Source organism: Oryx dammah, unplaced genomic scaffold (assembly GCF_014754425.2).
Source record: "Oryx dammah isolate SB20612 unplaced genomic scaffold, SCBI_Odam_1.1 HiC_scaffold_2, whole genome shotgun sequence".
Lineage (NCBI taxonomy): Eukaryota > Metazoa > Chordata > Mammalia > Artiodactyla > Bovidae > Oryx > Oryx dammah.
The window spans coordinates 85,799,285-85,825,842 of record NW_024070186.1 but is presented as its reverse complement, the minus strand read 5'-3'; the positions used below and the strand labels follow the sequence as shown (position 1 = coordinate 85,825,842).

General features: G+C 39.1%; 1 protein-coding gene across 1 annotated transcript in view; it reads right to left on the bottom strand.

The window, feature by feature from the left end:
- PCYT1A (phosphate cytidylyltransferase 1A, choline) overlaps positions 1–25,622 on the bottom strand; it is a 48,039-nt gene extending 22,417 nt beyond the window's left edge. The window contains exons 1-2 of the mRNA XM_040249868.1: positions 25,493–25,622; positions 7,279–7,405 (exon numbers count right to left, since the gene is read on the bottom strand). Of these exons, the coding sequence (XP_040105802.1) occupies positions 7,279–7,395 (117 nt within the window). The 5' untranslated portion in view covers positions 7,396–7,405; positions 25,493–25,622. The remainder of the gene's footprint in view (positions 1–7,278; positions 7,406–25,492) is intronic.
- Positions 25,623–26,558: the final 936 nt, after the last annotated feature.

The following is a 26,558-nucleotide window of genomic DNA, read 5'->3' as shown; positions in this document are numbered from 1 at the left end:
TCCCAAATCATCTCACCTTCTCCCTCTCCCTCTGAGTTTAAAAGTCCGCTATACACATCTGTGTCTTTTTTGCTGTCCTGTATACAGGGTCATCATTGCCATCTTTCTAAATTCCATATATATGTGTTAGTATACTGTATTGGTGTTTTTCTTTCTGGCTTACTTCACTCTGTATAATCGGCTCCAGTTTCATCCATCTCATCAGAACTGATTCAAATGTATTCTTTTTAACGGCTGAGTAATACTCCATTGTGTATATGTACCACAGCTTTCTTACCCATTCATCTGCTGATGGACATCTAGGTTGTTTCCATGTCCTGGCTATCAATGTAACGTTTTTAATTGGGACAGGTCAATTCACATTTTATTTTTTTCTTGGGTCAGTTTTGGCAATTTGGCTCTTTCTAGGAATAAGTCTGTTTCACCTGAATTGTCACATTTGTTGGCATGGAGTTGTTCATAATATTCCCTTACAATTCTAAAAATTTCTGTTGGGTTATAGTGACGTTTGCTAAGAATTTTAAATTCTACACAGATCACATCATGACTAGACTAAATTCAGAAACTGGGAAGACACTTTTAATTTCAGATAAAGATATATTTTTTAAATAAGGTTTTAAAATGAAAATATATTTCTTTTAAAGATCACTTATATAAGCTTAGTTTCAAATATGCTAAAGCTATAAGAAAAACAGTCATTTTTAGGAAATTTGTGTGTGTTATCTTTTTTTGAGTTCAGTTCAGATGCTCAGTAGTGTCCGACTCTTTACGACCCCATGAATCGCAGCATGCCAGGCCTCCCTGTCCATCACCAACTCCCGGAGTTCACTCAAACTCATGTCCATCAAGTCGGTGATGCTATCCAGCCATCTCATCCTGGGTTGTCCCCTTCTCCTCCTGCCCCCAATCCCTCCCAGTATCAGAGTCTTTTCCAATGAGTCAACTCTTCGCATGAGGTGGCCAAAGTACTGGAGTTTCAGCTTTAGCATCATTCCTTCCAAAGAACACCCAGGGCTGAGCTCCTTTAGAATGGACTGACTGGATCTCCCTGCAGTCCAAGGGACTCCCAGGAGTCTTCTCTAACACCACAGTTCAAAAGCATCAATTCTTCGGTGCTCAGCTTTCTTACTCAACCACAAAAAAGAATGAAATGCTATTTGCATAATATAGATGTTTTTAAAAAGAGGTTAAGAAAAAACCAGGGAGGGCTTCTCTGGTGGTCCAATGGTTAAGAATCCGCCTTGTAATGCAGAGGACACTAGTTCAATCCCTGGTCCTAGAAGATACCACATGCTGTGAGGCAACGAAGCCCATGCGTCACAACTACTGAAGCCCACGCACCTCAAGCCTGTGCTCCACAACAAGAGAAGCCACCACAATGAAAAGCCCAAACACAATTAGAGATTGAGCCCCCACAAAACACAAGGCCCACACACAGCAACAAAGACCCAGCACACCCAAAAATAAAATAAAATTTTTAAAAAGAGTAAAAAGACAAAGATCATAAGGAAAAAAAAAAGAACAGACCAAGGACCCAAAATGTGTGATTTTCTGAAGTAATTAGAGATTTACTTACAGATTAAATTGAATAAAACAATTTATCCTCTAAAAGTTAGTACTCAAAGAGATACCTGAAAGTAATTTGTGTTTCTAAAAGTATATGCTAGTCACAGAATAAGACATATTCTATGATTCCACCTATATAAAAGTCAAAAACAGGCAAAACTGATCTATGGTGAATAGAAACCATAGAACAAAAAAAAAAAATATGAGAAAAGCGGATATTGACTAGCAGGGGTGTGAGGGGGTCTTCTGGATGTACTAGTTATTACATGGATATGTACACATATAAACATTGAGCTGTACACCTAAGGTTTATGCATTCTATTGTATGTAAGTATAACTCAAAAAACAAATGCCATTCAGACATAAAAAGGAATGCAATACTGATACCTGCTACAACATGGATGAACTTTGAAAAAATCATGCTAAGTGAAAGAACCAGCCACAAAAGACCACTTACTATATGATTCCATTTATCTGCAACGTTCAGAATTGGAAAATTCATAGATAGAAAATAGATTACTGGTTACAATGGGCTGGAAGGGCTGGGGAGAAATGGAGAGTGACTGCTAACAGGTACAGGGTTTCTCTATGGAGTAATGAAAATGTACTAAAGTGTATTATGATGATGGCTACACAGCTCTGTGATCATTTTTAAAAACTTTGAATTGCACACTCAAAATGTGTGTGTGAATTATAATGGTATAAGAATTATCACAATGAAGTTGTTTACATAAATGCTTATATATAAAGAAAAAATTATGTTTATTAACATTAGTACATGTAGATGAAAGACAGCCTTACTGTGTTCTCTGAAATAATTCAAATGTCCAACAACTGATGAATGAATAAGCAGAGTAGTATGTCTATATGGATTCACTTTTAAAAAGGAATGAAGTATTGATAAGCACTATCACCTGGGCAGACCTCGAAAACATTGTGCTAAATAAAAGAAGCCAGACATAAAAAGGACACATATTGTGTAATTACACCAAATGTCTATAACAGGCAAATCCCTAGAGAGATAAAGTAGATTAGCGGTTGCCAGGGTAGAGAGGGAGGGGCGAATGAGGGAATGATTGCTAATGGGTATGGGATTTCTTTCTGTGGTAATAAAAATATTCTGGATAAAAAAAAAATATTCTGGAATTAGACAGTGGTGATTTAGTGTTAAAAACCACTGTGAAAAAATAAATAAATAAATAAATAAATAAAAATAAAAACCACTGTGAATTTTTAGTGTTAAAAACCACTGAATTGTACACTTTAAAATGATTAAAACGGTGAACCTTGGGCTTCCCTGATGTCTCAGAGGGTAAAGAATCTGCCTACAATCAGGAGACATGGGTTTGATCCCTGGGTTGGGAAGATCCCCGAAGGAGAAAATAGCAACCCACTCCAGTATTTTTGCCTGAAAAATCCCATGGACAGAGGAGCCTGGCGGGCTACAATCCAAAGGATGGCAAAGAGTTGGACATAACTGAGCAACTAAGCACAGCACAAAATTGTGAACTTTATGCTATGTGAATTTTACCTTAATTTTAAAAGATACATTAAGTATTCTATCTTTCATAACTCTGTTTCTTCAATCTTCCTTGTAGAAGGCAAATGCAGCTGTCTCTTCTGGCTAGAGTTTGTGCTGAATCGATTCCTCCTAAGTATAGAGAATGAAACCTAAGGTTCTTCAGCTATGGCAGATCAGCAAAACGTTTAACTGTCTAAAGCTGCCTCCAGTTAGAATGAGTAGTACTTAAAACAAAACAAAACAAAACCAAAAAACCACCCTATTATTCTCTTCTCAGAGAAAAGTGTCACTAAAAGCTGAAGTTTATAAAAGTAGGACCAAGTATTTCTTTCTACCTATGTTCTCCTAAAACAAATCTCCTTTATTTTAACCTCAAATGAATCCTATGGAATATTATAGCTTTCAAGTCTTCTGATTCTCTGGTAGCAAAGTACAAATGAAAGGGCAAGCCTTTAGGACCTGAAAATCGTTAGATCTAAATTCCAGCCCTATTACTTAATAGCAGTGAAATCATGGCAAGCTTCTAAAGCTTTCATCTTCTATAAAATGGAAGATAGTAAAACCTGCTCCATTAGTCTGTTATGAGGATTAAATAAAATAGCATAAGCAAATTAACTAGTAGAGTGTTTCACATACAAGTAGTCACTCAACGAATCTACAACATTAGCTCATTCTCTCTTCCATGTTATGGAACACAGGTTTCTTTATGCCAACAAAATTAACTAATTTGTATTAATCTAAGAGGTTAGCTTCTAAATGTTATATAAAATTTCTAAGTTTATGCAAATTATAACAGTGCGTGCTAAGTCTCTTCAGTTGTGTCCAACTCTTTGTGACCCTATGGACTGTAGCCCACCAGGCTCCTCTGTCCATGGGATTCTCCAGGCAAGAATACTGGACTGAGTTGCATGCCCTCTTCCAGGGGGTCTTCCTGACCCAGGAATTAAACCCTTGTCTCTTATGTCTTCTGCACTGGGAGATGGGTTCTTAACCACTAGCCCCACCTGGGAAGTCCATAACTAATAGTACATACTGCATGCATGCATGCTGAGTCACTTCAGTTGTGTCCGACTCTTTTCAACCCTATGGACCACAGCCCACCAGGCTCCTCTGTCTAAGGGATTCTCCAAGCAAGAATACTGGAGGAGGTTCCCATTTTCTCCTCCAAGGTATCTTCCCAACTCAGGGATCAAACCCGTGTCTCATGTCTCCTGCATTGTCAAGCGGATTCTTTGCCACTAATGCCACCTGGGAAGCCCAACAGTATATACTACTATAGTATAATACTATAACTAATAGTACTATAACTAAAAATTAAAACTTACAATGATCATTATCCTCCAAATTATGAAAGAACTTCTAAATGCAATATTGCTTTCATAAAAACTTTCTCCTGACTGTTGTTGTTTAGTGGCTAAGTCATGTCCAACTCTTTTGCAATCCCACAGACTATAGCCCACCAGGCTCCTTTGTCCATGGATTTCCCAGGCAAGAATATTGGAGTGGGTTGCCATTCCCTTCTCCAGGGAATCTTCTGACTCAGGGATCAAGCCCATGTCTCCTGCTTGGCAGGTGGATTCTTTATCACTGACCCATTCAGGAAGCACAAATTCTTTATACTTAAAGACAAACTAGCCATAAAGTTATCCTTTAATTTTTCCTCCTTAATTCTTTTCTCTCCTTTATATCCATTCTATCATGACCTACAAACCCAGCTACCAAATACTTGGTGACACATCCTATTCCTTGCCCTGCTCTCAAGGAAAGCACTTTTTTTTTTAAAGCTAGTTGAGATCTGAGTTACAGAGCTCTATATTATGTTCACATCTCTCAAAGGGAAGGTCTTATTTAACACTTAGTAACCACTGCCATGCAGGCACAATGTAAGTCATAAAATCTTGTTTGTTCAACCCAAATATCAACTGATGAGAGGATAAATAAAATGTGGTGTGTGATATACAATGGAATGTTACTTGTCAATAAAAACAAATTAAGTACTGAATATGCCACATTAATGAATCAAGAAAACACATTCAGTAAAAGAAGCCAGCCACAAAAGACCAGCTATTGTGTATTGCCATTTGTCTGCAATGTCCAGAATAGGCAAATCTATAGGAATAATACAGATTAGTGGTTTCTAGAGGTGAGAGCTTGGGAGGAAATGGGAAGTGATTGTTAATGGGTATAGGGCTTATTTTAGGGATAAGAATATTCTAAAATTGGTTGTGGTGATGGTAGCACAACTCTATGAATATATTAAAAACCATTGAGTTGTACAGTTTAAATGGGTAGATTTATGATCTCAGTAAAGAAAAAAAGAAAAAAAATCTTGTTTTTTCTACAGAGTTGAAAGAGATTCAGAGACAGAAAGCGTATGTGTACAGCAGAGATTACACACAAGTTTATTTAGCAGATACTCCTCATTAGAGTCAGTCCAGCCTGTTGGATGAGTCAATCTTTGCTCATTAACCCTTGATAAATAGCTAGTGTATACCAGAGAGGAACGTGAAATAGGTAGCAAGCCATTACTGATTTGTGACATGATATATGAAGCAGAGTAACTAAAAACACTGAGATTCCTCAGATTCTAAAAACTAAGAGATTTAACTCTTCTAAGATTTAACTCACTAAGATTCATCTTCTTAGGTCTATTCCTGGCTATGGTGATCAGCTCAGAGTATTACCTTCTTGGTTATAGCTTGTCCCTACTACAAGTGAGAATGCTGAATTTGTGCCTACCACCATCTCCTTAACCTGAATTCTCTAAGAGACATTCAGAAATTAACAATGCCCTGTTTTGTTGACTGCTGAGTCATTTTCTGAGTTTACCTGCTGTGGTATAAAGAATAATGTTCTCCTAAGGATGTGTACATGTTATGTTCTCGAACCTGTGACTATGCTATACATGGCAACATGGGCTTTGCAAATGTGATTAAAGGATTTTGAGGTAGATTGTCCTGGAATAGCTAAGTACGTCTATCCAATGTAATCACAAGTCTTTACAAGTGAAAGAAAGAGGCAGGAGATTCAGAAGGAGATGTGATAACAGAAGCAGTGGTCAGAGTGTAGTGACTGCTAGCTGGTCCCCCGAGCAAAGCAATATGGGCAACCTCTAGAAGCTGGAAAATATAAGGAAACAGTTCTCCCCTAGAACCTCCAGCCCTATCAACACTTGACTTTGGCTTTCTGAGACCCATTTCAGACTTCTAATCCCCAAAACTATAAGATAATATATCTGTATTATTTTAGGCCATTCATTAAATTTGTGGTAATTTGTTACAGAGAAACAGGAAATGAACACACTTGCCCTCAGCATCATCATTAACATCAGTCCTGGAGCAGAAACCTCCCATTTGTGAAGTCCAGTTGCTTTTACTGCTCAAGATAGTATACTGGCTTGGAACAACTGTTACTTATGTCAGAGTAGAAATTTTTTCCTTCTGGGTTATGAAGCTTCAAAAGTAACCAGTGGAAACTGCAGTTTGATCAATGGCTAGTGGTTAATAAAGGTACAAAAGTACAGAAACATGTAATTCTGTTACTGGGATTTTAAAACATGGATTTCATAATAACACTGTGTACCAATAATAACTCCAATCATCTATAAATATTCTTTGATATGCTTTCCAGGGGAAGCTTCAGGAAGGGTACCAACCTGAGACAGGATGAAGAGTCTGGAAAGCAGTCTTTCATCAAATGTTTTTAAGTGGTTAGGAAATACAAAGATAACACTTCAGAGATAAAGGAACATAAGGTAGGCAGTAGTAGAAAAAGGTTCTCATCTAAGATATAATTAGTAATGGAGTGGAGCAGTGACAGAATAGATAGTAAGACACAGAAAACTAAACAAGAGATGATATCAAGATCAGATCACTGCCTGGAGCTACAATTTCTCTATTTCATTAGTTTGAATTTTATCATTTTTCGCTTAATATACATACAAACTCCAAGGTTTCCTAACATTCTTTTTTCAATTCCAGTGTAAAGTTCTTACAACTGAACTCTGAATTATAATCTGCATAAGATTTCCAACAACTGTTGGAAAGTCACTATTCACACTTACTACTCCTTCTTTTCATTATTTAAGAAGACTTGATAAAAAGTAATATTGATATCATCAGTGTTATATCACTTTCTACCTTCCCCCTGCAAGGTTAAGAGTTCAACAAAGAAGTCTCCTCCTTACTTACAACTGCACAGCGTGGCATTTTTGAAGGAATTCCGTCGTCTTCTGTTGCCCCATTGGGTCCAGGTGTCTCTTTCCTCCTCTTCCTTGTGTTGACTTTGGCTGAGTTCTGTGCATCCATCTTCTTTTAGCTGGTCATAGAAAGTGAAAAGAATTTTTTTCTCACTGGGGAGAAAAATTTCTCAATGACAGGGCAAAGCACACACTTCACAAAGATGAACCAAACGCATCTGATAAAAAAGAGCAAAGTGTCACAAAAAACCAGGCTCTAGTAGAAACACTGAAATGCCTCTCTCTGGAACAATGGCCACAATTAATCACCTGGACCTTGGAAATTACTGCACTAACAATACTATTTATTTCATACCCTGACTGCATGCAAAACACTGGAAGAACTTGCCTGAGAAAGTTAGTTATACAAACTTTCACTACTCTTACATCACATCCCTAGGAGACCTAGAGGTCCGACAGGTGCAAGGAATGTGAAAGGTATGTCTTTGGTACAGATGGAGAAAAGAGTCTTTTTTAAAAAAGAAAAAAAGATGGCCATTAGCATTTACTGATTAACAAAGTCTGGATTTCTTAACTCTAAATGCTCTGTATATTTCAAAGACTACTTGTCCAGAGTTAGAGGTATGAAAATTGTAGAGTAAGTATACTTGTGAGCTTCTCTGGTAGCTCAGCAGTAAATATCTGCCTACTAATGCAGGAGACTCGGGTTTGATCCTTGGTTTGGGAAGATGCCTAGAGAAGGAAATGGCAACCCACCCCAGTATTCCTGACTGGGAAATCCCACGGATAGCAGAGCTTGGCAAGCTGTTACAGCCCAGGGGGTCTCAGAGTCAGACACAACTTAGAAACTAAACAACAAACATACTTGTATCTTTAAAATGTCTTTCCTTTTCCTTTTTCAATACTCATTTCCCCTTCCTCTTTTAGAGTCTTAGCACCTTAAACTTGTTCACAATCCCCAACTACTAAAATCTCACCCAGGCTTCTTCCCCCAAGGAAAATTTATTTATTGTTGTCTCATTTAGAAGAAAACATTTAGCAACTATTACAGAAAAGTTCTGAATATTTGATGTTTTATGTTTAGCTGACATAATTTTCACAAATAAATTGATTTCTTGATAATGATAAAATTTTAGGTATCAGCCAGGAATTGGAGAGAGAGGAACTTCAATGATCAACTGCCACCCCTGTCCAAGATATAATGACAGATGGAAAAAAGATCCTCAGAACACAAGTGGTAAACAAAACAAAATACTAGACAGAATGAGGACTTTCTACTCTGCCTCTAATAAGCCCTCCTGAATAAGATATTTATTTAAACAATTGCAATCATGCCTTATTTTCTTTCCTCTGGCTAAATTCCAAAGAGCAATGTGACAAGATCTACAAGAAACCTGACCTAATTCTTAGAGATTGAAGGAGACACCTCATGAGTCATGGCTAAGTCTTAGCCTGATATGAAAAAAATGTCAGAGTCTAAATTGAAAGATGAATACCACCCAGAAACTTCCTTTCATCACATATTCAAATTCAAATGTCCTCTCATCACAAGTTAAAATAAAAAGGAAGGAGTGAATTATATACTAGTAAGTTTTTCCAGTGATGATGATGAGTGATTTTCATGATTGTTATTAATTATTCTTTTCAAATACCGAGAATTCAGATGTACTACTCTCATCTCACTGATCTGAGTGGCCTGCTAAGAATGCCTAATCAGTCCAATTAATGACAGCTTCTAATTTGCAAACAATAAGATTTTGCTGCAAATATCTGTTAAATTCTCAGAGTAGGCAGACAAAATCCATTACGAGAAATATAATCAGCAAATGGTGTCAAGTAGCTCAAAGATCAGGCAGTCAATAATATTGAGCATGTATTGTGTACAAGGTATTATAATTTTTACAGTAAAAGCTATTTTCTCAGGCAGACTTCTTCAATCAAGGTAAGGAAACCACATTTATGATATAAAAATGCTCCTTAAGATTCTAAAACCACCAGGGGAAATTTTGTTTGGGAACAGTTTACACAGTTTCAAACTCTCTCTCCATCAATGACTTATTAATTACACAGTAAAGCAAGTTACCTTTTAAAGTGAAAAAAATAATTACCTAAATAATTAAAGCTAATTAACATCACCAATAATGTTTCCTGATACAAGGCACTGGGGTCATATAATCTGCCAAAAACACATAACCTATATGTATTTATGAGGAACAATTAGACAAACTTCAACTAAAAGACGTTCTACAAAACAAGCCTGTATTCTTCAAAAAAAATGTCAATCATGAAAAACAATGAAAGGCTGAAGGACTGTTCCAGGTTAAAAGACCAAAGAAATGACAACTAAATGTAATGCATAATTCTAGACTGGAGGAGAAATCGTTATAAAAGATAGTTATTAGGACAACCAGTAAAATTAAAATATGGATTGTATCAGATAATAGTATGTAACAATGTTAAAATAAACTTCCTGAAGTTGATAATTACACTGTTATGCAAAAGACTGTCCTTTTTTTTAATGCTGAAGTATCTAGGGACAAAGGGTTATGATCTCTGATCACTGCAACTTATCCTTAGCAAAAAAAGAAAAAAAAATTTATATTACATACAAAAAGGTAAAGCAAATATGGCAAAATTTCATCAATGTATGAAGCTGTGTGAGTGCGTGCTCAGTTGCTTCAGTTGTGTCTGACTGCAATCCTATAGACTGTAGCCCGCCAGGCTCCTCTGTCCATGGGATTCTCCAGGCAAGAATACTGGAGTGGGTTGCCATGCCCTCCTCCAGGGGATCTTCCCACCCAGGGATTTTCCCCACGTCTCCCGCATCTCCTGCACTGCAGGTGGATTCTTTACCGCTGAACCACCAGGGAACCCCAAATGAAACTGAGTAGGTCATAAAGGGATTCATTTTAATATTTCTTTTTTGAAAGTTTTACTTTTTTTTTCAAGGTAAAAAGTTTACTTTTAAACATGCTTGGGGACTTGCCTGGTGGTCCAGTGCTTAATAACCTGCCTTCCAATGGAGGGGAAGAGTGTTTGATCCCTGGTTGGGGAACTAAGATCGCACATGCCACGGGGCAACTGAGCTGGAGCAGCCAACTACTAAGGCCAAGGGCCTCAACAAGAGAAGCTCACGGACTGCAATGAAGACCCCACATGCCTCAACTAAGACCAATACAAGCCTAATAAATGTATATTTTTTAATGTCCAATAATCATTTTCTACACAGACAGGCCCTCATCAAAGGTTGTCTTTTGGGATCTCTAAAAATAGATTGTCTCTCCTTCCTAACTCTGAATCAGTGTAGATGATACATATATTCTAAGAAGTATGTGTTAGCAATCTAAATGTGTGGCAAGGAGGTAAGATAGTAACAGCAACAATCATAATAATGACCATTTTTCTTCAATATTACCAGTGACAGACACTGTGCTGGTTACTTTATATATATTATTCTCATTTAACCCAAATAATCTGAGAAGCAGGTATTTTTAGTTCCAATATACAAGTGAGAAAACTAAGGATCAGGGAGGTTAAGCAACCTATTCAGAGGTCACACAGCTATTAAGTGGGAAAACCAGAATGCTGTCTCTCAGAAATCCACGAATTTTTAGTAAAAGAAACTGTCTCATCATTACTGCTGCTTCTTCCTTCAATTAAGAACATTCTTTCCATAGCATAGGTTCCTTAAGTTTTTGCAAGCTTAAGTCAGACCAGCCTAAATGAACTGTGAAATAAAAAGGTCAGATACTGAAAGTAGCAAGGTCCAAGGACCAATCAAATAGAACTGACATGGTTATTGGCCTGATTCCAAAGCTGCCTGATTTGCCAGCTGTACAGATCCTTCCTGTCAGAAAAGTTTTACTAGGATTTCCTGACAAGCTTTCAACTTAAGCAATAAAAAAATTCTTTATTTCTCTGTTCCTCTCTCTTCTGACATTACAAATAGGTGGCGTTTAAGTCACCTGTACATTTCCTTCATGTTACAAAGTAGAGTTTTAAGGATGCCATAATAAATCAAGGGGATAAATGTCGTGCCATATTCTCACCATTTACTTTCCATGACTTCAAGTTAAAATTTCTTAAAGTTTAATAGAATAATACTTAACACATCCAAAGACATCTTTACAGGAACTTCTCAGAAGTCTTTACTCTGTGCGTACAAGGGTCGGGGGCAGAGGGGATACGTGGGCTACATTTTTTCAGCTTTACTGAATGACATATAATTGATATACAACCATTAGTATTAGTATTGACACATTATAAAGCCCATTGGTAAATAATAGTAATACTAACATATTTTACCTGTATTTCAGTTGAGCAAATACATTCTTCAATAAAATCTGTCTGTCTGACTTATATAAACACCTCTAACCAAATGTCTAAGGCAGCATTTCTCAGTAGTTTTTTTATTCATGTTCCATTTTGAGAAAAGCAAAAATCTTTAACCTTACACTGTTTGCATACTGCAGTGATTAAAAAGAGATGAGACCCTAAAATCATATTATGTAAGTATGAAGTCCATTTCTACCACTTACTAGCCATGAAAATTTTGGAAAATTCTTTATCTCTCCAAGTCTTAGTTTTATCATCTAACAAATTAGGTTTAAAAGGAATAATCTATGTAAGGCCTTAGCTCAATGTCTGTGTACACAGTATGTGCTTGTAAACATCAGTTCAGTTCAGTCGCTCAGTCGTGTCCGACTCTTTGCCACCCCATGAACCGCAGCACCGCAGGCCTCCCTGTCCATCACCAATTCCCGGAGTTCATTCAGACTCACGTCCATCGAGTCAGTGATGCCATCCAGCCTTCTCATCCTCTGTCGTCCCCTTCTCCTCCTGCCCTCAATCTTTCCCAGCATCACGGTCTTTTCCAACGAGTCAGTTCTTTGCATCAGGTGGCCAAAGTATTGGAGTTTCAGCTTCAACATCAGTCCTTCCAATGAACACCCAGGACTGATCTCCTTTAGGATGGACTGGTTGGATCTCCTTGGAGTCCAAGGGACTCTCAAGAGTCTTCTCTAACACCACGGTTCAAAAGCATCAATTCTTCGGTGTTCAGCTTTCTTTATAGTCCAGCTCTCATCCATACATGAACAATGGAAAAACCATAGCCTTGACTAGACGGACCTTAGTCGGCAAAGTAATGTCTCTGCTTTTTAATATACTGTCTAGGTTGGTCATAACTTTCCTTCAAGGAGTAAGCATCTTTTAATTTCGTAGCTGTAATCACCATCTGCAGTGATTTTGGAGCCCAGAAAAATAAAGTCTGACACTATTTCCACTGTTTCCCCATCCATTTGCCATGAAGTGATGGGACCAGATGCCATGATCTTAGTTTTCTGAATGTTGAGCTTTAAGCCAACTTTTTCACTCTCCTCTTTCACTTTCATCAAGAGGCTCTTTAGTTCTTCACTTTCTGCCATAAGGGTGGTGTCATCTGCATATCTGAGGTTATTGATATTTCTCCCAGCCATCTTGATTCCAGCTTGTGTTTCTTCCAGCCCAGCGTTGCTCATGATGTCCTCTGCATAGAAGTTAAATAAGCAGGGTGACAATATACAGCCTTGACGTACTCCTTTTCCTATTTGGAATCAGTCTGTTGTTCCATGTCCAGTTCTAATTGTTGCTTCGTGACCTGTATATAGATTTCTCAAGAGGCAGGTCCGGTGGTCTGGTATTCCCATCTCTTTCAGTATTTTCCTCAGTTTATTGTGATCCACATAGTCAGCAAAAATAGATGTTTTTCTGGAACTCCCTTGCTTTTTCCATAATCCAGCGGATGTTGGCAATTTGATCTCTGGTTCCTATGCCTTTTCTAAAACCAGCGTGAACATTTGGAAGTTCACAGTTCACATATTGCTGAAGCCTGGCTTAGAGAATTTTGAGCATTACTTTGTAAACATCAGCTACTATTATTTCATAGTAGTAGTAGTTGCCATAATCTGCCTTTGTCTATTTCCTATGTATCCTCTATAGTCAAAAGATTTTGTCAAGTTTTCCTCCATGATTACAACTGTGATTTACAACTGTAAAATTATGATAAAATGAGGTATGCTCGCTGCATCTTCCCCATTCTATCCCTACCCCACTAAAGAATCATTGTTGTAGCAAGAACTCTTCTAGAGTCTGATGTAAAGCAATGATGAAGAAAAAAATATTATTACTACTACTACTGTCAGCATTTATAGAACACCTGTATGTCAAAATTTTTTTTAATATTAAAACTCTCAACATTCACAACTCTCTGAGATACATGTATTATTTTTATCACTATTGAAACTGAGGTGCAGAAAATAAGTCACACAACTAGTAAGTGGTGCTAGGAATCAAATTCAGTCAGTCTGGCTGCAGACTGCATATTCTTAACCACTATAGTATATGGTAAAATATGACACTGTACTTACTATACAAGAAGGTATCTAATACCTATCTCTAAATATCTGAATGCCTGTCATGTTGAATAGGGCAGACACTTACTCTGTGACACTCTAGATAATAGAAAATGAATCACTAGTTGGAGGATGCAGAGACACAAATTTTAACTAAACATAATAAAATACTTTTGAGAAATGAGAGTATCTGAAAAGGGACTAGGTGACCTTAGGAGGCATTTCATTTTAGCATACCAGGTCATTCAAGCAAAGAATGTATAGAAATATACTTATTCATTTTATTGGTCATAATCCTGTTAAAGTCTATCTTTAAAAAAAATTTTTTTATTGAAGGATAATTGCTTTACCAAAGTCCATCTTGATTGATCTGTTTGTTCTAATCTGTTAAAATAATTTCAAATTGTGACTGCCATGTATCATTTTGCAGTCACAATTTTATGTAACCTATAAACTTGAAAAGCATGGTTTTTATGTCTCTATCCACATTAGTACCGAAAATACTGATCAGAATAGATGTCACCATATACCAATGTAACATACCACTAGAACCCTTTCTCCTCATTGAGATCCACTCATAATATTCTACATTAGGACAATATAAAACACACGAGGGTTTATCTTTAGAAAACAGAATAAAAAATATATTTAGAATTCTTAGTGATTATAGTATTAGACTGTAATGATTACAGTATTACAGTAATGATTACAGTATTCAGACATAAACCTGTTTCATTGTACTATCACATAATTCACATTTCTCTATCACTATCCCAAAGATTATGATAACAGTGATGATAAAAATTATAGCTAATGTGGACTTCCCAGATGGCGCTAGTTGTAAAGAACTCGCCTGCCAATGCAGGAGACCTAAGAGACACGGGTTCGATCCCTGGGATGGGAAGATCCCCTAGAGAAGGGAATGGCAACACACTCCAGTATTCTTGCTTGGAGAATCCCTTGGACCGAGGAGCCTGGAGGGATACGGTCCATAGGTCACAAAGAGTAGGACATGACTGAAGTGACTAAGCATGCATGTATTTACTTTCTATGTGCCAGAAAGTTATAAACCTTTTGCATATATTATATATTTTTAAAACTTTTTTTTTTTAATTTCGTTGCAGTACACAGAATCTTTGATCTCCCCTGCAGCATGTGAGATCTCTTAGTTGTGGCATATGAACTCTTGCAGCACGTGGGATCTAGTTCCTTGACCATGGATCGAACCTGGGCCCCCTCCACTAGAAGCATGAAGTTTAAGCCACTGGACCACTAGGGAAGTCCCTAAACCTTTTGTATATATTAAATAACAACAATCTTATGAGGTAGATAATATTATTAACTCTATTTTGCAGATGAAGAAATTGAGGCACAGCTGGGTTAAATGACTTGACTGAGATGACACGTCTGGGACAGGGCAAAAACAGGATTTGAACCAAGGCATTCTGGCTCTAGATCTGTGCACTTAATGACAACATTATGTTACCTAGTGTATAAAATAGCCATACCTGAATTTAAACAAAAACACTTCTTCCACACTCGCCATGCACTACACTGTGCCAGGCAGGAATTTCATTTCATCTTTCATAAAGACTGAACTCCTTACTGGGCATATCACTGACAGATTACTTAGGTTTTGGTTCGGGCTAGAGTAGAACAGTAGAGGATGCACTAGACCACGAATCATATCATGTATAAGTGGAGTTAATTCTAACTGCTCCCAGGCACTTCCTGGCGGTTCAGTGGATTCATGCTTCTGCTGCAGGGAGCACAGGTTCGATCCCTGGTCAAGGAACTAAAATCCCACAAATCGTGTGGCCTAGCCGCCCCCCCTCGAAAAAAACTTTAGTCAAAAAAATATTTTTTAGCTCCTCCTTGCACTGACCCTAAGAGATTCTTCATGAGATTAAGGAACTTTCTAACAAAACGTACTTAATTTCTAAGTTATGGTAAGGATCAAATGAGAGATCAGAAAACAAACTCCCAAATGTTGTTTGTCTTTCCACTGTGCAATCTCCTGCTCTGGACAGGGACCATTTTCATTTGGAGAGTTAGTATCATTTGACCTGTGTGATCTTCACCCTTCATACCACATGCCATCAGATATCATAGGCCTAACCTGAACCAATTAGCACATCACCCTCCCAGGCCACAGACTGGGGAAGAGGTGGGTGGGAAAGGCAGTGATAGGTGACCTAAGATAGTCCAATCAGCATGAATCCCAGGACTTGTCAGATGGGAATGCTTGGACAAAGATTTGTGAATTTAAACCTGGAGACACAACTCTAGGAACCATCTATGACAATCTAGTGGTCATCCTATAAACCAGGAAGAGTCTTTCTCAAAGTAGACAACACAGAGAAAGCAATGATGATGATGGAGAGAAGCCAGATCCTGAATTGCCTAATTCTGCCATCCAGTGAACTTCCCTTTTTGCTGAAACTCAGGTAGATTGGGTTTCTTATCACTTAGAACCACAAAATCATAATTGATGCATCCAATACCTGGCAATGAGCCCTAGCACATAGCAGATGCTCAATAACTATTTGAATAAATTAAAAAAAAAAACTCCTTTGAAATTTTGAAAAACACTACACATCTTAGTATTTTGTTTTGATGGAAAGATGTCAAATACTTGTCAATTTAGAAGTGTATCAAAGATGGTAAAATAAAGCTCTCATCCTGTCAAAAGTATTTTTCCTTATCTGCTTACATATAGTTCTTTTATTTCCCAAAGATGGCTTTTATGTCCTATCCTGTATTTTACACTATACTTTAAACTGAAGATTATGCATCAGACAAACTGAAGGCTAAAGATCCTTTGGATTTAGAACAAATACAACTAATATTTTTTGTTTTATAATGTAAAATACTTCTATATCTTTCCACTTTTTTAGGAGGTAGAAAGCACTAAGACCCCAGACATTCCATAACAATAAGCCTAAAAGAATTTAGAAATTATAAAGAGATTAACTCTCATGCCTTTCCTCTAGAACTATTACTAAAACTATTTTAAACTTTGACTTTATAGGTCGCCATGTTTTTCATTTTTCACTGGCTCTCTTAGACCATCTCCAAGTTCCTCATATCTACTAACTTACACACCTTGAAAGTATATAGAAAAGGTTAATAACTAGTCCCTAAACTGATGAAAAAAATTACCCCCAGTTTCCCTAAAGTTCCAATAGACGGCTGCCAGAACATATCGAATTTGCCAGAACATATCAAGAAAAGGTATGTTAGAAGATGAGAGTGTACTGAGGGTAGCAAATACATGCTGGCTTTTCAGTTCATTATACTGAAACTTAGCTTTACCCAAAACTATACCACCTTTATTATACTCACAACTGCCCAGTAATCACTGAATATCTCCAATAATGAGGAACAATACTTCCCAAACTCTCTGTTTATGATAACTGCCCCTTTGTAATCAAATGGCACCCCACTCCAGTACTCTTGCCTGGAAAATCCCACAGATGGAGGAGCCCGGTAGGCTGCAGTCCATGCGGTCGCTGAGAGTCAGACAAGAGACTTCCCTTTCACTTTTTACTTTCTTGTATTGGAGAAGGAAATGGCAACCCACTCCAGTGTTCTTGCCTGGAGAATCCCAGGGACGGGGGAGCCTGGTGGGCTGCCGTCTATGGGGTCACACAGAGTCGGACACGACTGAAGTGACTTAGCAGCAGCAATGCTGTTCAAGTAAAAATGAGTGATGTCCCCAGAAAAGGAGGAAACATTAAATATCTACATTTGAGAGTGAAAACACACACACACAGTGGCTGCCTTAATATTTACTTGACAGTGGGAGTAGAGCTGGGGAAAGATGGCACCTCCTCAGAGCCAATACAGTACAAGAGCAAAATGAGAATGGGGAGCAGGAGACTTCCTAATAATTTGCAGACAGATCCTGGTTTCCAGCCACAGCACTCATAGTAATTAAGCTGAGTCCGACTGAAAACAGCTGGAGACAAAATACAGTGCCTCCCTCTTGAGCCTATCAGGTAGGCCAAAACCTACTGCCTTAGCTGTGTATACTTCCCACAAGTTTCTATGTCAAAAGAAGCTGTAACAAAAAAAAAAAGGAAAATAGAGCTGGCATTTAAAATGCAGCATTTGTAATTTTTCCATCACTGCTACATATTCAGTCCCTAAATAAGTCACTTCATCTTAGTCACTCAAATTCCCCATTCAAACACAGAATCTAAATATGGACGTAAATACCCACACTACCACCACCCGGGCTAGTAAGTGCCTTAGTGTCTCCAAACCGCTTTCAAGATACAGAATGTAGTATCTGCTCCTGTGATTTTTACCCAGATTCACAAAATCTGGCTCCATTTCTGCTGACTCACCTCCCAGTACACACTGCTAGCCTTGTTCTTCAGTGTTCCAGTAGATGCCTGCTCGGACAGATCAACTCTGCTATTAAGGAAGCACACAAAAGAAGTGGAAATGTGTGTCAGTGGGAAGGGGTGGCAGGACGGAGATATGGAGGATAAATCTAATCAAGTGTTTTTCCAACATGAATGTCTTGAAGGAGACAATATCTGGGTGCTGGTGTGCATGTGCTAGTGTTTTAAAGATGAAAGTCTCCTGGAAGTGCAGTTTTAGAAACTCCTACTCAATCCCCTTCTATTCTACTTCCTTATTGCTGGTAGATTTCCTAAGCATCCCAGGGTGAAAGAGGAGATGGACACTGCTTCTTAAGCTATGCAACAACCTAAATAGTAGAAGCTGCAATCACATATAATATATACTCTTCAAATTTCAAAAATCTAACTCAAATTTGACTGAGTACTATAGGAACTATCTGAGTTAAAAAAAAAAAAAGGGAGACAAGAATTTTTCCTTTGCCTGCTTCCCCTCATCTCTGGGCCTACAATAATTTCCCTCAATACAACCCTATACTCAGGATGAGATGGTTGGATGGCATCATCGACTTAACGGACATGAGTTTGAGCAAACTCTGGGAAACAATGAAGGACAGGGAAGGCTGGCACACTGCAGCCCATGGGGTCACAAAGAGTCAGACACAACTGAGTGACTGAACAATAACAGCAATCTTCTACTGGCATACCAATGCCCAGTTCCAAAGCTAAATATTTATATTTATTATTTTTATCTGCTTCTACCACTGTGGAATTTAATAAAGTAGTGCTCTAAGAGGCAAGCTCTATGAACTTCTAGGTTAAAGTGAATCAAATACTGCTGGCATTAATCATGTCATCTGCTGTACATTCAGGCCTTCCCACAGATAACAGTGCAGCCACATCACCCTTTGTGTAAAGACCTTTGAAGTGAGGGAGGATATATCTAGCCCACAGTGGGAGGAAGGGGTGGATTCAAGAACTAGCAGAATTTCTATAGCAAGGGTCAGCAAACTACAGCTTACAAGTCAAAAATGGCCCACACTCTGTTTTTATAATTAAAGTTTTACTGAAACACAGCCATGCTCATTCACTTATGTACTGCCTATGACCATTTTTGTGCTACAACTGCAGAGTTGAATAGTTGTAACAGAAACTGTATGACCCGCAGAGCTGAATGTTTACTATTAGGCCCTTTACCTAAGAAGTTTGCCAACTCTATTCTAAAGGAAAACAAGATCAGTTTTATTAATAATTTGGTAGCGAACTCTACCTAGATTATGTAAACAGTTCTAATGTGGAGGACAGTGCTAGAAATACAATGTTTTCAAGAAACTGTACCATAACTTTCTTAAAAAAAAAAAACAACTATTTATTTGGCTGCACCAGATCTTAGTTGCAGCATGTGGGATCTAGTTCCCTGATCAGGGATCAAACCTGGGACCCCTCAATTAGGGAGCTTGGAGTCTTAGCCAGGGAAGTCCTCATGTACAATAACTTTCTGATGCAGGATTACGGCAATTTATGTCACTAACCATAAAATTAACAGATGCTTGCTCCTTGGAAGGAAAGCTAACTTAAAGTATTAAAAGGCTGAGACATCACATTGTCAAAAAGGTCTGTCTAGTCAAAGCTATGGTTTTTCCAGTAATCCTGTACGAATGTGAAAATTGGATCATAAAGAAGGCTGAGCATTGAAAAATGCATGCTTTTGAATTGTGGTGCTGGAGAAGACTCTTGAGAATCCCTTTAGACTACAGGGAGATCAAACCAGTCAATCCTAAAGGAAATCAACCCTGAATAGTCAGGACTGATGATGAAGCTGAAGCTCCAATACTTTGGCTACCTGACATGAGGAGCCGACTCACTGGAAAAGACCCTGATGCTGGGAAAGACCGAAGGCAGGGGCAGAAGGGGGCAATAGTGGATGAGATGGTTAGACAGCACCACTGACTCAACAGTCATAAATTTGAGGAAACTCCAGGAGACAGTGGAAGACAAAGGAGCCTGGCATGCTAAAAAGTCCATGGGATTGCAAAGAGCTGGATATCACTTAGCAACTACAACAGTAACAATGTCACTAACCAGTATATATATCACTACACCATATAGAATAAGTCAAAGAATGCCTGCTTTGGGAAATTCTAAATGTAAAGGTGATTTCACAACATTATCTGCACAGACAGATTAGTTTTAAGTCAGGGCTCAATGTTACTCCTCAATATTTAGGATCAGTAAATGGCCACATCTAAGATCTAAGCTTTGAACTTGATCTCTTCCCTCTAATTTCTCCAGAGAAACACTTATTCAACAAACACTGAGTGGGCACTTACTCTGTGTCAGACTCTGGGTTAGTCATGGACCAAAATAAAGTTTGTGCTTGGGCCTGACCACAGAAGGTTGGATTTCAGGACAGAGATTATCCTAAAGACCAGAAACTTGTTACAGTTCTTACAGTTGAACAATGTGCTCTGCCACTATCCCACTGGAAGAATCAGTGTGTAAACCCTGTGTTTAGATTTTGTTCTCCCTAGACTGGGTTATATCTCTAAGGCAGGGTCTACGACAGATTCAGGGAATCTGGGATTTAGACTAAAAAAAGTATATCTTTATTTTTACTACTGCTGCTGCTGTTGCTAAGTCGCTTCAGTCATGTCTGACTCTGTGCGACCCCATAGACGGCAGCCCACCAGGCTCCCCCGTCCCTGGGATTCTCCAGGCAAGAACACTGGAGTGGGTTGCCATTTCCTTTTCCAATGCATGGAAGTGAAAAGTGAAAGTGAAGATGCTCAGTCATGCCTGACTCTTAGCGACCCCATGGACTGCAGCCCACCAGGCTCCTCCGTCCATGGGATTTTCCAGGCAAGAGTACTGGAGTGGGTTGCCATTGCCTTCTCCACTTTATTTTCACTAGCCTCTGACAAATCCACCATCCTTCAGTTATGAATGTAAGCCACAACAGTAATAGCAGACTTAGTAATAATAGACTTTGTCACCAGTAGAAATCATAGATATTTTCATATAATATTACTTGTTACAAATATCTTGAAATACTATTTAAACACATGATCATTTAAAAATTATCATAGTTATAAGACCCACTGATAGACAGAAAGCTTTATTTACTATGTTAATAAAAACTACATGTGCTATTTCACACATTTAAAGATATTTTGATAACTACATATCAACACAATTTGTTTTCTTTATAATTTATGTACTTTTTTGCATATACAAACATTAATTAAAAAAAAGGAGTCCACAAGGTTTCACCATAATGCCAAAGTGTTCCATGGAACAAAAAAGATTAAGACTAGGGGCCAAAAAACCAAACAAACCAGAATCACCCAGTTTCTATTAAGTGCCATACGCTCATTCTGTTCTCTAATATAGAGCAAAGATTATAAATCACTATTTTTAGCAGCCTTCACTTCAAACTGATTTGCAAATAGTTGTGAATGTGATATAACAGCCTAGCAAATCCATGGGTTCCCCTGACAGACATTCTAGTCCAAATGCAGAAAGCTTCAAACTAAACTTTCAACAAGAGAGTTACCAACAGAAAGGGAGGAAAAAAAGACAGAAAAACAAATCTCCCTCCAATCCTGCTATATATCTATCCACTTATGTGATCTGCAAACAGGAAAATACAGGAAATTAACTTATTTATATTAATAAAGTATGTAAACAAACCTAACACAGTGCTAAATATATACTAGAGACTCACTGTTGCTTTGTTGTTTTTTTTTTTCCCCCTTCTAGAATGGTGCCCTGGCATATACTGCAAAATAAAGTATGTAAAAATGTATATTCCCTGAATTTACTGATTAAATTATAGAGGAAGGGAGGATTTAAATTTTGTCACAAACCATTCATAAACAATTAACAAATCATATGTCGTACATGTGTTCAGGTACCCATTTGACAGGAATATTGTGAAAAGAGAAGTTTAGGACTAGAAACAGAAAGGTTTAAGCTTAGGAAAGAGAAAGTGCTACAAGTTACTCTCTAGGCAGATAAGCAAGAAAGTTGAGCCCTGTTCTCACTCTCTTCTTCCTATTACTTTCTAATGTGACTTATGTAGACATAAGTAAAGGATGTAGAATCAACCAATCTTGAATAAAAAGGAGCTGTCACATTCCAGTGATGATTGGGAAGTAGCCTGACTTTAGGATTTCTCTAACTGAAAAAACTCCCCCTGAATCATGACTTTTAGAAAAATTTATTCTTTCTAATTTATTTCAGGAGAACATAAATGTTAGTGTAAGAACTTCTGTTTGATTCAGTAGGAGGAATTATCTCTACTAGGAAAGTCAGAAGATCTGGCTTCAGATCAGAGTTATGCAAATACTGTGAAAGAAAAACATAAGAAAATTACAATTATTATTATTTTGTCCTTATCCATCATTACTATGCTTGCTTTTTCTATGAATATTTCATAAATTAATCAGAGTTTATAACATGAAGAGGCTATTCATCACCCAAGGGGAATAATGTCTAACCTACAGATTAGATAGCTCCACAGGAAAATCATGGATGAAGGCAGATGGTTAACAAACTCCATGAGATTGTATACTAAATGTGGTTAGTATGCATATTTTTCAGATTATTAAAGGGCTATTTAACCAGAAGAACAGCTTTCTCTGCCACAGTAAGGAAATCTAAAGCAAGAGAAAGCAATAATTCTTCCCACAGTCACAGAGTAAGTCAGGGTTAACATCAGATAAAGTCACCAGGAATCCAAGGCTCTGACTAGATTCTCCTTAAGGAGTCACATATCCAAAGAAGAGATCCCCAAGAAAAATAAAACCTCACCTGTTTATGAGAGAAGACATCATAGGCTGAGGAAGGAATAATGTTCTTTCTTAATCAATTAGGCCATTATATTGGTTTCCAAAAGGAATTTACAAAGCAGCTCAAATCAAAAAGAATCATTTCATTCAGCAAACACAAATAACCCCAGAGGCAGTGCTGCAATCCCCAAGCCTAAACGTCTTCCCTTTGTTGATGAGTAACCTTTAAGTAGTATATTCTGTTCTAGGAACAAATTCTTAAGTAGTTCCTTTTGGTTATATAGAATGTAAGCCTGCTGCTGCTGCTAAATCGCTTCAGTCATGTCTGACTCTGTGCAACCCCAAGGACGGCAGCCCACCAGGCTTCCCCGTCCCTGGGATTCTCCAAAAGAACACTGGCGTGGGTTGCCATTTCCTTCTCCAATGCATGGAAGTGAAAAGTGAAAGTGAAGTCGCTTAGTTGTGTCCGACTCTTAGTGACCCCACAGACTGCAGCCCACCAGGCCCTCCGTCCATGGAATTTTCCAGGGAAGAGTACTGGAGTGGGGTGCCATTGCCTTCTCCGAGAATGTAAGCCTAGTAAACATATAATATTCTAGAAACAGCCATTTTTTAGCTAAACAAAGGCTCTCGTTGGGACTTCCCTGGTGGTCCAGTGGCTACGACTTCACACTCCCAATGCAGGGGCCTGGATCAGGGCACGAGATCACAAAAGCCAAAACTAAAGATCCTACATATTACAAGGAAGATTGAAGATCCCTTGTGCTGCAACTCAGACTAGTGCCGCCAAAAAAAGGCTATCCCTCACCATTCCCAACTGATTTCCATTTAAGTATCTTTCTGAAATCTCTTCCGCTATGACACAGTGTATATGTGTATAAAGGGTGGGAGTGACTATCAGGTTATCAGGTAAATACAGGGTCTGGTAAGTTAAAACTGTCTCAAGCTTCTTCTATTACATATATTTTTAAAAAACACTAAGTGATGCAATCAACAAGTAGCACCTTCTACAAAGGGCTGTAAAAGAGGAAGAAGTAGTGAAACTCACTTCAATTCCATCTGCATCACTAACAGACCTCATGAAAGGGATCAGTAGGAAATAAACCCAAGCTAAAACATCAGCTGAATTATCCACAGCATGGTATCATTCCCAGTAGGCCAGTCTTGGCCTCCAATGTACAAAAACCATTGAGCTGGATAGCCAAATACATTTACACTTCTCCTCTGTGGCATTCTAGTCGCCACTGTTGACCCCTCCAGGTCATCCCGTCTTCTCCATGATGATCATCTGTTCACCACAGATTACTGCACCAAATTTCATTCTTAACCAGTACCTTTTTACTAGCAATTTTCTGTATTTACAGAAACATTAAATATTAAGATTGAAAAGGAGGTCACTTTATTCTCAGCAGAATCTTTTGTCTCTATCTTCAGTTCCCCTTCTAAGCCTTGTTTCTACCCTCTTCAAAGCTTCCCCCTTACTCAGTGTCTATTCCTAACAGTTTTTCCCATCATAAACCCCTGTATCCTCACTGACTTTCTAAATATCACTGTCCCTATTTCAATATATAAGCATATATATATATCTCCCAACTGAGGACCTGAGTTTCAGTCTTCAGTTAAAACTACTCCAATTTTATTTGGGAAGCCTTCTTCAGTTAAGTCAGTCTGGTAGAGGATGTGCCCCAGCCCCAGATCTTTCTAATTGCATCTTGGTATTTCCAAATAGTCCCCTCACTGTAGAATCATGGCATTTTAGACCAGAAGGAAAACTCAGAAATAATCTGGTCCAATGTTTTTCCAACTTTTTAACTGCATTTTAAGATACATGAAATTCATTTTGCATCATAACCTCACACACACATAACTGAAACAAGTTTCATGAAATACTACTATTATTATGTGAAAATTTCAGGTCTATTTCCTTTTTTTTTTTGGTAAATTTCAGGTCCCCTCCACTAAATGGACTACACAACCCAGTAAAAGGACAGAACCCACAGTTTAGGAAACATTCATCTAATCCAAACTTCCCACTCACGGTGGAAGAAACTGTAGCTCAATGGTGAGATAAGCTTCCCAGCCACAAGAAGTCTGCCCATCAAATTAAACTCGGGTCTGTCTAACCTTCTCCAGCCAGTCACCACACCACTACTCAAACAAAACGCTACAGTACCGTGTCCAGTCACTGATCCCACAGTCTTCTCCAACTCAGCCCCCTCAAAATTACTGCTCCTTGGTTAGAGGCCCCTCGCAGCTGCTGCTTCATATTCCCTTAGGTCAGAGTCCCCTCACAGTTCCTATCCATCGATCAGACTCCTCCGAGTCCTTGGCCCTTGGTCACAGTTCCCCGCTGTCACTGCTTCATACTTCCTCGGTCAGAGTCCCCACGCAGCCTCTGCCTCGTGTTCTCCGCGGTCAGAGCCGCTTAGTATTCACTGCTGCTGGGTCACAGATCCCTGGCAAGCAGCTACGTCTCAGCCACAGTCCCCTCGCTGTCCACGCCCCTGGGTCACAGTAGCCTCGCAGTCGTAGCCTCACACTCCCCTCGCTGTCGCTGACCCACTCTTCTTTCAGTCACTCCTCCAGGCAGTGCCAGCACCACAGTTTCTCTTCTCAAACAGAGCCGCGAGAATATACACACACTCGGTCCTTACCTGCGGCTCACGTTTCCCTGGCCCCTGGTGACTGTCCCGTCGAATTTCTCCAGAGCGCCGCGTCACGGACAAGGGAAATCGAGGAGGTTGCGGGGAGACGCCCGGGAAAGGCAGCTGACGGAAGCGCGGACCGGAAATCCCGCCTATTGCCCTCCCTCTTATCACTCCGACCACGACTTCTCTTCGAAAACCACCTCTGACACAGTGGTTCCGCCTCCATAGAGGCCCCGTGGGGCGGAGTGACTGAGCAGAACTCACCAAGAGAGAAGATAAAATGGCAAAGGGTCACTTACCTTGCGGAATTGGACCATGCGGTGAAGAAACGGATGTACCTTGTAATAAGACACGGCTGTGACTTGTCACTCTTGCTCGCTGCCAGTCCGTCAAGAAGCGTTAAGGTGGTAGCTCGCCTTTTGCCCAGCTCCGGGTTCAGTCCCTCCCAGGCGGACCTGTCCGTTTAGTCCTTCCTGCTCTAGCCCAGCGGCTGACGCGGTGCCAGGCACTCGTATACCAGCACATTCACAAGGCAGATGGCCGCGACACCTTCCAACCTCCACACCATGGTCTGCAACTGCTTCACACAGCGCCCTTTCCCTACTGCGTGACGTGAAGAGATGCACGTCCGCCGAGCAAGTCCTGTGAAAAGCCCTCTGTGTTCTGGTTGTTTCTAACCCAGGTTGGCTCATCAAGAGATGATCCCTGGGTATCAACTGGGGGCCATCTGAGCAGGAACAATTCTTAAATTGGTGGCCACTGGTAGGAAATCACACAGCAGGGTAACTGGTAAAAAGAAATGTTTTCCTTTGCTAGAAAGAAACTAGCAAATCCCTTTGGAGGAGTCCCTTGTAGATGGCTTCCCTGGTGACTGAGACAATAAAGAATCTGCCTGCAATGCGAGAGACCCAGGTTCCATCACTGGGTGGGGAAGATCCCCTGGAGAAGGGAATGGCAACCCACTCCAGTATTCTTGCCTGGACAATTCCATGGACAGAGGAGCCTGGTTGGCTACCCTCCATGGGGTCGCAGAGTGGACAGGACTGAGCGACTAACACTTTCACTTTCAACA